The 14,740-nt window shown below is 34.7% G+C and overlaps 1 protein-coding gene across 7 annotated transcripts in view; it reads left to right on the top strand.

Moving 5' to 3' along the window:
- Nucleotides 1–14,740, top strand: part of LOC118186067 (plexin-A2-like) — a 1,141,010-nt gene that overhangs the window by 1,043,717 nt on the left and 82,553 nt on the right. For all 7 annotated transcript variants that reach the window (XM_085809149.1, XM_085809147.1, XM_085809148.1 and 4 more), the window contains 2 exons: nucleotides 848–1,032; nucleotides 3,938–4,110. In XM_085809149.1, the coding sequence (XP_085665275.1) occupies nucleotides 848–1,032; nucleotides 3,938–4,110 (358 nt within the window). The remainder of the gene's footprint in view (nucleotides 1–847; nucleotides 1,033–3,937; nucleotides 4,111–14,740) is intronic.

Raw genomic sequence — 14,740 nt, 5'->3', positions numbered from 1 at the left:
TTACTTTAAAAGCAAAGCTGCAAATAATTCATATGTGTGAATCCAGCTGCAAGTCCAGCTGCAAGACCATCTATGATGACAGAAAGCATGTTACCACACAATCTACTTCAGGCATATTTCTGAAGAAACATCAAGATAATGACTTATATGACAATAAATATGCTTAGCTTGAAAGTAGAGAGTGGCGGAAGTCATCAGAGAACAGCCTACATCTTCACAACCTTCCACCTACAGTGCCAACTCTTCCACTACACAGCCAAATTAACTATTGCAAGACTTTTTAAATTCGTAATTTCTTATAAAGTTATATGTAAGCAACTCACAAATTTTACTTACGTAAAATTCAAGTAATATCAAGTTTTACATAACTCATTTCTTATATAACGCCATGGAGGTGGGTACTGTACTTAGCTCATTCCAAACATATTCATGTACATGCAATATATTCTGTATTTCATATCACAGAAGTTTATAGGATATGCAAAATAAAGATTATGAACTAAATTTTCGTTACTAACGTTAAAATTCTCGTTACTAATGTTATTTCGAATTAACATTATTTTTCCATGTCGCATTTGCTTTACAAAATTTCATGCATAGTCTCCATTTCATTCGAATTTTCTGGTCATTGTAAATATTTATATTTTTCAAAAGTAGTCTTGAATTTATAATGCGGCATCACTTTACCTAATGTCAGAAATTTATAGTATGCAAATGAATGTAGTGAAATGTAAATGACATTGCTATTTTTTTAGTCTTTCAGAGTGCAATAAAAATTGTGTTCTATCATCCTCAATTTGCATCTAATAATATAAATCATTATTCTTTTTGTCATTCCCCATATTAGTGTTAGTGTATCGATGTCAAGGAATGGCGCAAAATTGTGGAATATGCTTGGAACTTCCGGATAAATATTCTTGTGGGTGGTGTCAAGATCCACCATCATCTTGCCAGGTACATGAACAGTGCAGCACTGATCCAACACAGTGGCTTGACCATAGTCAGACATGCCCTGATCCAAAAATAACTAGGGTAAGATTTCAGTTATGTTCAATTATTGTATACTACAGCAAAACTTTGATTGTAAACTTTAGGTTTTTGGTAGGAATAACCCAAATTCAATTGTTCAGAAAAATGGCATTATTTTTCCAATTTTAGGTCATCATTTTGATTTTTGTCATATTTCAGACCTTACTCCTATAGCAAAATTTTTGGGATATATTTTTAATAGGTATTATTTATAACGTAAAGTTATTTATGCTAGGAGTTTAAAAAAGATTCTAATGTTGAATATCTATTGAGTGCAGTCATATGCATCAGTTTAAGAAATTAATATAATTAGATAAGCTTATTGACCATTAAAGTCACATGGTACCTTTTTGTAAATATGTACACTGCGAAAAAAATGGGACAGTTCTATATCTCCCGTTCTACTGGGCAGATTGACAAAATTCAAATTGTGTTTTTCATGTTTCGAAAATGCGGACTTTTTCTGAAATAACATACCATTTTGTTTCCATATTTCGATTCTGAGACTCAATTTCTGCCTGGATATTAAATTTTGTAAAATTTGGTGGGAAATTTACAAAGAAGTTCAAAAATTTGGCGAACTTCTTAATATATGGTAACCAGTTTTCTTTTCCCTTCCATTATGCCAGACGGAAGAAAAGGCACCTTTCATTCCTACCTTTTTACATTATGCATAAGCGGAAAGAAAATCGCATTGTTCCTTCTTTCAAATAATTTTAACATAGTGTCTAAACCACATTTGATGTTTTATCCCTGTCAACAAATATGCCAAATTTCAGAATATTCCAATATATAAATTCATATATGTATATCTTCGGAAGTTTTGAATAAAAAAACTGTAATGTTTTGCAGGTATGCTTGGAAATACGTCTACTTTAAGATGATGATAAACATTTTATAGATTATAATTCAAAATCTTTTCCAAAAAATTTGTAAAAATGATTTTAAAATACAAATTTTAAAAATAAATAATAAAAAAAGGTGAATTTTATTTGGAATGAACCTGAATTTTAAAATGTGAAAGGAAGAATAAAATAAATTTAATAAAAAAAAGAGAGATTAATAAATATATACCAAATTCAATTAACATTGAGGATCTAAAATTTTGGGAGCTAATTTTTTAAAAACTACTCACACGATTTTTACAAAACTTGGTATTAGGCATAATTTGAGTCGTAGAATGGAAATATGGAAAAATGTGGAATGTCATTTCAGGAAAAGTACAATTTTGTGTCAAGAAATTGTTTTATGATATTATATATATTATATTTTTAGCATATATAATTATATTTTTAGTGGATCATCTTTTGAAAAAGTAAATTAAATTACGCTGAATCAATGTTATGTCACTTTTAGGTAAATGGTGGTTTCTTATGAAAACAAAATTGAGCAGTGATCGCTGTGTTTGGTCATTAATTCTGAAGACTTAGCATTTAACTCTTTCTGGCATGCTACCTTTTAAAGTTGGAGTTTTGATTTAAAAAAAAAAAAAAAAAAAGGGTAGGCAGACTAATTAGGCCTCGAGGAGTACACAAGTAAAATTTTGTGAAGATAGCACTTATCTTTTAATTCTGTGGGTGTGCCCAAAGTGGGCTTCGAAAGAGTGCTGAAACGAGCATTGTTGTCAATGTCTCAGTTGTCCTAGATTATCGGTGAGCCCAGTCTGGGCACACCTAGGGTTCACCATTTAATTTTAGGCAAGATTTCAAGGTAAAAATTTAAAACTAATATAGAATAAGGAGATTAGCATACAGCCCAAAAAAAAAATAGAAATTTCTTTTCAAACAATTCCTTTTATACCCTAAAAAAATCTGGAAGATTTCTTTAAAAAATGAGGGTCTTAAAAAACTAAACATGGCTAAGATATATGGACTGATTTGTGTTTAGCTGCCATCTGCTATAAATAAAGAATGTTCAGAGTAAACTATAGTAACCTATAAATCCTTTTTCATTCAATTTTTCTGTGCATGCAGAAGGAAATTTTTAGGTGTTTCTAGACCGAACACACTGTGCCGCAAAGGGTTAACTTCTGCATAATATACTGCAGATATTCATGCCATTTTGCTCAGTTCTAGGAATTCTTAGCTGACAGATTTCCAAGTGATTAAAGCCACAGACGATGTGTAATTCATCTTAAGTTCTATTTCCTGAGTTTCGTTTCTGAACAGATTGGCTATATGAGATGGTTTACTCTTCTGCAATGCAAATATGGGCCTGTTTCCTGCAGAAAATCCCTGGCGATGATCTTGATCATATGTAGATGATATTGATGTGCCTTTTTTGTGTATGGTTATTTCATAGGCCCACAACATCTGATTCTAAGGATGGCTTCCTTAATTTTTTAGCCTCAACATGAAGGTGTGAATGTGTACTGTAGACTGCTCAGTGTTTATTAATGCATGGACCTTCACAGTGCAGGATTAAACATAATATGAAGCACAAATTCACCACAGCATGAAAACATAAACTATTATGAAAGTATTTTCTGTAACTAGAAATAAGCAGCCTTCATAAAGGTGCTATCACTATGTAAGTAGGATTTTAATGTGCTACTGTAATAAAACAAACAAAAATCTGGTTTGGATCTCAATACTGGCACCTTTATACCAGTTCACTGTTGTAAACATTTTTGGCTTAGTGAAGACTGTCCAATCTGAATAAGATGCATACAGTTTGATACTGATAAAATTATGTAATGGTGCTGAGCCTAGGTTTTCAGATTTTAGGGACCATGATATCATTCTTATGTTTAATGTCAGAGCTGTTGTTGTAAAAAGTGGGACCAGACGTCTTGGGAAAATATCTACCATAGCTCTACAAGGGCTCTGACTGCACTTATTTAACCTTTTTCTTTGTAAGTTTTCCCCTCCTATTCTGACAATTTTGTATTTTTTATTGTATTTTTTAGTTTTATCCCGAGTCAGGACCATGGGAAGGTGGTACCAACATAACAATTGAAGGCATCAATTTAGGTCGTGTTTTTGAAGATGTGGCTGGTGGAGTAAAGGTTGTATATGATGCTGATGGCCGAACTATTGCTGAATGTTTACCACACAAGGAAAATTACCGAAAAACTAGCAAGTGAGTGATTTTTAATTTGGAACAAAAATTCTTTCATCTTTTTTTTTTTTATTTAATTGCTATCTGTATATACACTGGTGTGCAAAAATTAAAGACGAGATGGTTTTTTTCAATATAACTTTGTACAAAAGCTTTCCAAATAAACACATTTAATATCGTAAGATCCCCAATACGTAAGGACATGAGTAATGTAAGCAATACTTACTAAAAGAGAAATCAGAGGGATAAAAAGAAGCTTTATTGAAAAAGTAGTAGGGAGTGCAATGCGACTGAAGGCTGAAACATCCCTGTGATGGGTGTCCAGCAAGAAACATCCGGTCTTTAATAGGGGATATGATCTCCCCTGACTGCTAGGCAGGTTTCACAGCATCTGCCCATGCTGAGAATGAGGGTGTCAATGAGTTGTTGAGGTATTGCTGCCCATTCATCTTGCAGCGCCAATCGAAGCTTCGGAATCGTTACTGGTGGTAAGGCACGAGCTGCCAAGCGTCTGCCTAGAAAATCCCATACATGCTGGATGGTATTGAGATCCGGAGATCGTGCCAGCCAATCCATACGTTCAATATCCTCACTCTCTAAGAGCTGTTCGGCAGCTACTGTGCGATGACATGGTGCATTGTCGTCCATGAAAAGGAACTGCGGACCCATAGCGCCTCTAAAAAGACGCACATATGGAAGAAGAATCTCGTTACAATAACGGGTCCCGTTGACTGAACCTGCGTTGAAGATGTGAAGGTCTGTACGACTACCAAGCATGATGCCTCCCCAAACGAGAACACCGCCACCTCCATACCTGTCCCTTTCAATGATGTTTGAGGGGTGATTGCGGCTTCCCCACTCTCGCCAGATGAGTATGCAATGAGAATCGCTACTCAGACTGAATCTGCTCTTATCTGTAAAGAGTACTCGTCCCCATTCATTGTCTCTCCAATTCTGGTGTTCCCGGCACCACAGAGAACGCCTTCTCCGATGGGCAGGCATTAGAGGTACACACCGTACAGGGCGTCGTGCAAACAGACCACCACCGTGCAGTCTTCTGGCCATGGTAAAACGCGATATCGGTCGTCCAGTTGCCTGTGTCGTGTGTTTGAAGATTTCTCCCGCTGTCTGCCGCCTGTCTCTTCTGGCCTGTAATGCAATATACCGGTCATCTGCGGGTGTGGTTCCTCGTGGACGACCACTACTAAACCCTCGGATAGCTGTTCCTGTAGTTTGAAATTGTCTCCAAAGTCATGAAATGATGCTGTGAGCAATTCTGAACTCTGCAGCCACACTTGTCACACTGCGGCCTTCCTCCAACTTCCCAATGATTCGACCTCGGGTAAAAGCATCCAGATGTCGTCTAACAGATTGATTATTCGCCATTTCTTGCTGAGGCAGCAACTCGGTGTGATTTTAACTGTTATACGGCGTGCAATCTCTTTGCCAGAAATACTGATCTTACACCGACAACATGCTTTATACTACTCAGACACTCCCCCATTACGTCTACCTACATATCTGTGCATGTGCTACCGTACATCACCTTACTTAATCTCCTGACTGGTCTTTCTGTCCACTCTGCCTCTTCGTTCAGCTGATATGCTAATTTTTCGACTTCGTCCTTAATTTTTGCACACCAGTGTACTTGTAACTAGTGTCTTTAATAGATGGAGCTAATCTGGGCATTTATGCAGTAATTTATAAATTTCACTAAAAGGAGCTGAATGTCTTTTGGCTAATTTTGAGGGATACATATAATTTTCTCCTTCATCAGAAGCAAGTCTTTTTTTACATATGAATATATACTTTTACGTTTCATGATTTGCTGTCCATTAAAATCTGCTTACTGCTGTCCATTAAAATCGCTACATCAGAAAGGAAAGCAAACAGCAGAATCATTTATTGTATGTATACAATATAATGGGAGAAAGACCCAATTAAATTTACATATGGCTTGGGGCACACAATGTGCATCATTAAGCACACGGAGTTGCCACCACCTCTGGCAGCAACAATGGCTGTAATTAAATTTGGTATTAAGTCAGAGTGAGCTTAGATGACATAGATTTGGCTATTTGACATAGATATGGCTATGTGGCTTCAGATGTGTCGGAATTCTTAAATTATAATGACCTAATTAATTGTATCTACGCAACCCATGACCAAATGTTCTCAATGTGTGGAAGTTCTGTAGAATGTGCAGGCCAATGCAGCAGTTGAATATCCTGTATTCAATATAGTGTAAACAACATGAGATCATGCATTATCTTGTTGAAAGATTGTGTCACACAGGCCTCAAAAGATATGGCACAGCCAAGGTCCTTAGCATGTCAGAAAAAACAAGAGGTGAAAGGGAATATGTACCCCATTGGCCCCCCATATGCATATGCCTGGTGCTGGGCCAGTATGATGATGACAAATACAAGCTGCCAGTGTTAATTCTCCTTGGTGCTTCCACATATAGATATGTTTATCATGATACTGTACGCAGAACTGATTCATTGGAAAAGATCATATGGTGCCCTTCTGTCTCCACTGTTGTCACTCATCACACCTGTGTAGGCATGCCTATCTTGGCTGCAGTGTATCAAGGGAAGCAGCAGTAATATCACCATAATGGCAGTCCAAGGTGTTGCAGAATGTTGCACATTCCACACAGAGACTTGTCGTCCTGCTCACAAGCCAAGCTACTGACTCAGGGTATGTGATGTATGATCCGACAAAGCTGAGAGAACATGTCTGTCCTTTCAGGCATTGATGGCCCAGGGCTGCTGAGATCCTGCATGGTGATCAGTGTGGCCATCTTGGACCCATCATATCTATCATAGAATCCTAATCAACTTGAGCAAAAGTGTCATGAAACTGTGAAACTACAGTCCTGATAAAAAAATTTGAATTCGGAGAAGAAGTAAAGCTTCAGTGACACCGCAACACTACAGAGAAGAATTGAGTCAAAATTGTGTAAGACATTAATAAACTTTACAGGTGTGAAGGCAAGCCTTAAAATTCATCTATGAATGTGATCCAAAAGTGCCAGCAGCATCTATGAACCTGTCAGAATGCTATATTGAATAATTTAAAAATTATAAAGCTTCTAATTCTTATTTATTTAATGTTAGAAATAACATTTAAGTTGCCAGATTTCTTTTAATTAAAAATCCGTTTCATGACATGAGAAGGTAATAAAAAAATTATTTGTAATAAGGATTGAATGGAAGCTGTCATTGGAACATTTTATTTTAAGATTGTAGACCAAACTATTACAGCAATCTGAAACATCTGAAAGTATCTCAATATAAAGTTTTCATAGGCAATGCAGATTCTATACCTTACTTTTAAGAATCAATGGCTGCCCCAAATGTCTAAAAACCAAACTTCATCAAATCCACCACTTTTCAGCATAATAAAAATGCTAGCCACAAAAAATGGGCAATCCTAAAAACTTTCCCGTAACAAAAACAAGTAACATTTAACAGAAGCAGTTCCAAATTTACTCCTATCTGAAAACCTAAATCTTATTCCAAAACAGTTAAAAACACTAGCACGTGTACAAATTTTATCAAATTCTTTTGTACAATTAAGGAGCTTGAAAACATCTTTGTAAGCACTAAATTATCTTATTTAACATTTCTTATTAATAACTAGTTGCTATAAGTCCACCTATGTCTTTGTTTGATTGCATACTTGATGCTCCGCTAGATGAGAGGTAAGAATCGTGTCCTTCACCGTTCACCTAAAACTAAGCAGTCAAGGATGTGGTCAGTATTTGAGAGGATGATCACTGCGAAGGCTGCACTTCATTCTCGCTATTCTCTGTGATGACTTTTTTTAATAAAAATAAACATTACATCTACGAAATTATTTATGGAAATGTATTACCAGACTTTTAAAATGAAAACATAATTTAATATAGTATTACATTGGAAATATTAATATATTAATAACCATTTATGAAATAGTTAAGTGTGAAAATCATTAATTGTGCAGCTAAAGTTTTCTGTAAAGTCAAAAACTGTATGCAAAGCACACTGCAGAATAAAAATTTCAAGTGTAAATAACAGCAAAAACTGATTCTTAGATAGCAGATTTATGCTTCATACTTCACTAGCATTTCAAGTAGAATGAATTTCGTCAGGAACTTGCATATTTGCTTCTTTGCATACTGGTTTTAATTTGAAAATCGTTTGAGGTGAGTGAAGAAGGGCAGCTAAAACTCAGCAGGCAAGGTTAGTAAAATCAACAATATTTGCATAGAGGGAAAACACGTTGGATGGTCAACCGCATCGGGATGTCATAGGGAGACCTCTGTCACTTTCTCTCGTACTATGGGGGCGAAAGTATGGCAGGCGCTTGAAAGGAATTTGTACTTATTTAACTGATCTTATTTGCTAGATGTTTACGTTAAAGTGTTGTTGGGGAAAGATATTAACTAAATCATAATTTCACATGTATAAATATCTAATAAACATTTTGTATCAACATACATACATTTGTATGCACACAACTTTCCAAATATATATTTAAAACTAAAAATATATCAAACAAATAAATGAATGAATGCTAACATGAAAAAAAATTGCATTGTACATCTTCTCATTCCTTTGACCTATTTTAGACTTAATTATATAATATCTAAGACGGTATATAAAGATATAAAAATAAACTTTGAATCATTTAAAGCAAGGGCAAATAAAGTTCAAGACCAAGACCCAAATTATGCACTATAAGTTGCATTAACTCAGTGGCAATATTTATGAAATTATAACCATAATCTAAGCTAATTCAAATATCATACTGAATTCTGGAATAATGAGCTGGCACATAGAAAATTTGCAAATGCTTTTGTAAAAATAGTTTTTTGCAATTTCAGATTTTTTATATGTCATTTTACTATTTCAGAATTGAAAATATTTTATTTATTTAGTTTACATTATAAATACATATAATATTTTATATCAAGATACATGCATTTATATATATAGTAGCTGCAAGCTATGGTTCAAAGAAGCAGAGAAAAAGAGCATAAACAGGAACACATTAATAGGTCAGTAAACATTTTATTGAAAGGTTGTACTACAAGCTTTGTTCAAAATTGCAACCAGATGTCGCCTGGCAGGCTTGATAGCGGCGCTGCATGGGATTCCTTACATTCTGAAATATTTCTGGCATGTCACGTATCCTCCCAGTAACTAGACACATTCAAGCGAAGGTCTTCAACTGAAGGAATGGCACATATTGTGCACCAGACGCTTCAAGAGCAGAGCCTGCTTAAGGCAGGGGCAAATGGGACAGTTGCCCCGGGCCCCCACATCAGAGAGAGGGGCCCCAAATTGAATAGAAAGTTTATTTTACATTTCCTTCTTTAATGAACTTTTTAAAATAAAATATCAGTCAAATTTTGTCTCTTCAGATGTAGCATATCCTTTTAATGATGGACAGAAAATTGTTAGAAAATCAATAAAATGAACGGAATGCTATTTCATCTGACCATTAGAGGGGGGGACTTTATAGCTATTTTAGGTTCTAGTCAATTTTCTTCTTATATATCTATATTGAGGTGAAAAATTTAAATCCCTCCATAAAGTTTGGTTCTTCATTAAAGCAGTGAAGCAGAGGGGGGTCCCCAAAGAAGTTTTTGCCACAGGCCCCAATCAGGCTAAGTTGGGCCTTGTGGAAGAGCCCCATCATGCTGGTACCACATGGAGAGATGAAACGATGGAGGAGCTTGTGCTGCATCAAGAAGTTCATGCAGAACTTGTTCTAAGTCCTCAGGTATTTCCTTCTGCCGGAAGATTGGGCAGAAGGTATGGTCCAGTCACATAGTCTCCAAGAATGCCGCCTGAAACATTAACCGAGAAATGCTCTTGAGCTGCACATGGTTGTGTACGATGAGCTTGTGTATGAAAGTTGTGTACCAAAGCACATACATGGGTGTTATGTTGATTGAAGGCTCCCTCATGTGTGAAGTGTGCTCATCTGTGAACAATACAGATGCAGCAAATGTGCTGTCTGTATGACTGTGTTGCAGGAATAATGTAGCAAATGTCTGTAGTCTTCAAGCTCTAATAATTGCACACAAGGAAGATGCATGTCCTAATTTGGTTTGCTGCGAGTGTCCTCCAGACAGTGGATTTAGATAAACCCACTTATTTGGCTATTGCTCAAGTACTCATACTTGGATTGCCAGACATAAGACTGACTTCTCATTGCCAGGTGTCCTTGTCGTTCACTGTGGTTTCATTGTAACTCTCGTTAAACCACCTGTCTTGCATAAATTACTGTTCACACTTGGGTTGTGTGATGTTGAGCACCCCTGTTCAGGTAAAGTTCCTGGTACAACTGTCAAGTGGCATGTGTGTTACAATCCGCAGCCCCATACATGATCAGCATGTCCACCAGTTTATCGTTTGAATACATGGTTCATCCTACTACCTTGGGAAATGGATCGCAAATGATGACTTCCAGCAGGATTGCTGTTCATGAAACTTTCCATTCAGCACTATCTACCACAAAACTGCTGGGAGGAATCTTCCAGAACATAAGAAATTACATGCAGCGCTACTGTCAAGCCTGCCTGATGACTTCTGGTCATAATTTCAAGCACTTTTTGTAGTACAGCCTTTCAATAAAATGTTTTTTTGTCCCATTAATGTGTTGCTATTTATGTTCCGTTTCTCTGCTTCTGCACAACAGCTTACAACTACAGCATTTGTGACTCTGCATTCCTATGCGATTCCAAGTTGTCTTCCTTGCCACTTTGTCAGTCTGGTAGCGAATCAATCTGCATATACAGGTATATGTATATAGGTTTTGTCAAATAGCTCGCTGACAGTGAAAATCACGTTTTTCTTTCTTTCTTCTTTTCTTCCTCATTCCGACACGACAATTAGCCAGATATTAATTAATTTCCATTCACTACTTAGTATATTCAAAATTTTAACAGACGTTTTTACTCACATAAGAACTCTGCAACAAACCTCCCTCAAACATTTCTAGTACCTCCCACGTACCAAAAATAGCTTCTCGAAAGTTTCACAGCCTGTAATAATTCAAAGTATCCCCACTGCTGATAACAGAATTTTGGAATTTTGGACACACACCCCTTCTGAGTAAGATACAGAAGAGAACACTTTACTGGTATCCCACTAGAAAGAATGTAAGTTAATTAATGCATTTTCTGGCCTTTTATATTTTCATGTACATTTCACATTTTACATTTCATTATTTCTTATTATATATATTTCAATTTTTCAACTTTTATTTGATTTGTTTTTGCAAAGGTAGCATAGTTATGTTTCTTATTTTTCTCATGTTTATTTCAATTACTTTGAGTTCTATTTCATAATTCAAGTTAAGATTACTACTGTTTATTATGTTTATTTTTATAAAAATAGTCTTGAATTAACTTGCATAAAAGCGAAGGTGTCGGGGAACATATATTCAAGTATTTTGTAAATTTTATTACATAAATTGAATTTTCACTCAAAATTTCTAAAGAATCTAGTATTAGCGAAAATGTTTCATTCAGAATGAGTTCTTTGATACTCTACTTTGGCTATAAATCCCATCACTTCACGAAACTACAATTTTGGCCTAACTTAATTTGCCAGTTTGGCACTATCATTCTTACTTGAGTAAAAGACGAAAAACCTTCACATTTATTAATCACTGGCACTTCAAATACAGATGAACACTCTTCTGGTTATAGCAATCAATTACATCAGTAATAGCCAAATTCTGTATACATTAAAGCTAGTTTGAAACATGTGTTGGATAAGTATTTATCAGACATTACTTACGCGTATTTTCTCATGTCTGCATTCCAATGAAAATTTGATGGTTCACTGGAAAATGTGTGACCTGGTGAAAGCATTTTCTTGACTAACTTTAGGGCTCATAATTACTGTTCTGTCCATAAATATAAACAAGCAATCAGACCCCCCCCAAAAAAAACCCCAAGACTTTCTGTGACAAAAATCTATATGGCTGATATTTACATCCTCACAGCTAGCAGATATTATTCAGCAAAATGAAGATTAACTAAAACATATGAATACATGAGCAATCAAACATGTGCGAGTTGTTTACTGTCCCATAGAACACTCAGTAATATACCTAAAACACATTAATTATAAACTCTAGAAATTAGGAGGTGCACATCATGAGTTTGTTTTATGTGATTACTGTAAAGCCTTGAGGGATATCTGCCTAATAGGAGGGATCCCTTTGTAGAAGATTTTTTAAAACTGGCTCATATACCAGTTAGAAATAGGAAAAAAAAAAAAAAAAAAAAAAAACACCCATGTAGCCAGCCCGTTTGTGGCATTCTAACCTCAAACAGAACTACCAGTGTTCAATTATGCTTCAGCCACTAGTAGGCCTGTGCACATAATTGGAAAGTACAATTCATTATGTAAACACACATGAAGGTGATAGTCAGTTGTGCACTGTTTTAAGTAATCAAATGTTATAAATGCACAGCTGTTACATTTCTTATTATTTAATAGTCATGTTTATATTACGTAGATCATACATATGATATAATTATGAATTAACCTCAAAACAAAATGTGTACACTCTTTAGTACTCAAATGGTCATCAATTATTTTTCAACTGATTATTACATAATAATTTGCAAAGAACTGATGACTACAGTTTCTGCCAATTACATGATTGTTATATGAATTAGAAGTAACTTCAAATAAACTTTTTGGCAATGTTCATTTTTGCATTCATACATACATATATATACACATCTAATAAGTCATATATTTACATACATATAGAGAGATGTGATGGTTTAGAAGTTGTTGATATATATTTATTAGTACAGTCAAAAGTCTTTAATCCAGACGTCCATAATCCGGACCTCAAAGCTACAAACTTTCTGCACATGCGTGAACGCATAATGCATTGATGCTTGTGCAAAATATGTTTGCGCATGCGCGTTTAATGTATAAAGGACGGTAGAAGCTAATCTAAAATTATCTAATTATCTATTTCAGTTAATGTTGCAGATTGCGTTGTTCCTTAATCTTCGAATTAGATCCGGCTTATTATTTTTTGCAGACTGTTAGAGCAATTTTATAAAAGTAAGGTTGAACTTTCAATTATGTCAAAAAGAATTTCTGATTCTGGAGCTGCCAAAGTATGTAGAAAGCGAAAGCATGTTTCAATGTCCATCAAACAAAAAGTGGAATTGCTGCAAAAAATGGATAAAGGCATATCCTTTGTTTCTCTAACCATTCCGAAATCTGTTTATCAATTTCACGCTGCTCTGCGGATGGGGGGACATCGCGGCGCGCAATGAACTGGAAGTTGATGTGTCAGCATCAACTTCCAGTTCATTGCGCACCTTATCTTCAGGGACAGATGTTTTTATTTTATTTGGTTTATAACTCCTTACTAAATGTAGTATTTCATCTCGATGTACTCCTTCTTTGATATGATTTAAATCAAATTCCTCGTCATTATAGATATCACGAATACACATCAAATAGTTTTCTGGTTGCAATTTTTAATGTTTAATAAAGTAAGAAATGTTTAATAAAGTAAACAAATAAATATTAAGCTTTATTTGTGTGTGTGTAAATTTTGATACCCTTTAGATCATAATTCCTCTTTATTTCATAAATTACGGTTTCATATTTTTAATTTTGTAATTTTTGCATGCCATCTTACCAGATTTAAACTGATGATCTATAATCTGGAAAAACCAATAATCCGGAATCACCGAAGTCTCGACGAGCCTGGATTAAAGACTTTTGACTGTATTAATGTAATGAATAAGATTTATGTAATGAATGTATATACAAATGTTTTTCATCATTCATAATAATAAATCCATAAAGTTTCAATATGTAGCATTTATAGTAAAAGTATAGTTTCTAATGTATTTATAATTCAAAAAGTATTTCATTAATAACATGAAAATAATAGACAAATTTAATGAGTATTCTCATTATTACATAAACTATGCTTTTCTTTTTTTATGCATCTTTCTGTTTAAAATGTGTCACTGATTATACAATTAACAATTTAAAAGATAAGTAATTAGAAGAAAAGCCGCGCATATACAAATGGATTTAAAAAAATATTTAACTTAAATTTAAGAAATAAAATTCCTTTATATAACAGTGATAATACACAATCAGCATGAAATACGACAAATTTGGCGAACTTTTGCTGATGAACAATTTGTAAACAAATCCAAACTGCAAGAATGGCATGAAATACTGTCAACTCTGAAATTTCCACGATTATATATTTAATGAATACAAACATTTTTTACTCTAGTATAGAATTGGGTGCCCCTATGATTAGCAACAATTTTTTTTTTTTTTTTTTTTTTTTTTTTTTTTAATTTTTACGATGAAACCTCACTTCTGGTTACCATGATAGTTTTATCTTCCTGATTTTATTTAAATGAAAATATATTAATGTGTACATGGACAAATTTAAGAAGTGTGCAATGCCTAGTTGTGCAATTCTAAGATGTTTTTTTAAGTGAAAACAGATCGATGTGTACATGGACACAGAGTTTGTGCAATTCTTTGACTTCTTATTTTGGTTTTGTGTAGCGGCCATCTTGAAATTGTGCCCTCCTGGCACCGATCTTGGTGTCAAAAAAGAATTGCCAAAAAACAAA

Source organism: Stegodyphus dumicola, chromosome X2, assembly GCF_044657685.1.
Source record: "Stegodyphus dumicola isolate Sdum_Otavi_A_Nest chromosome X2, ASM4465768v1".
Lineage (NCBI taxonomy): Eukaryota > Metazoa > Arthropoda > Arachnida > Araneae > Eresidae > Stegodyphus > Stegodyphus dumicola.
Note: the sequence above shows the minus strand (reverse complement) of the source record. Positions and strands in the feature narration are given on the sequence as shown.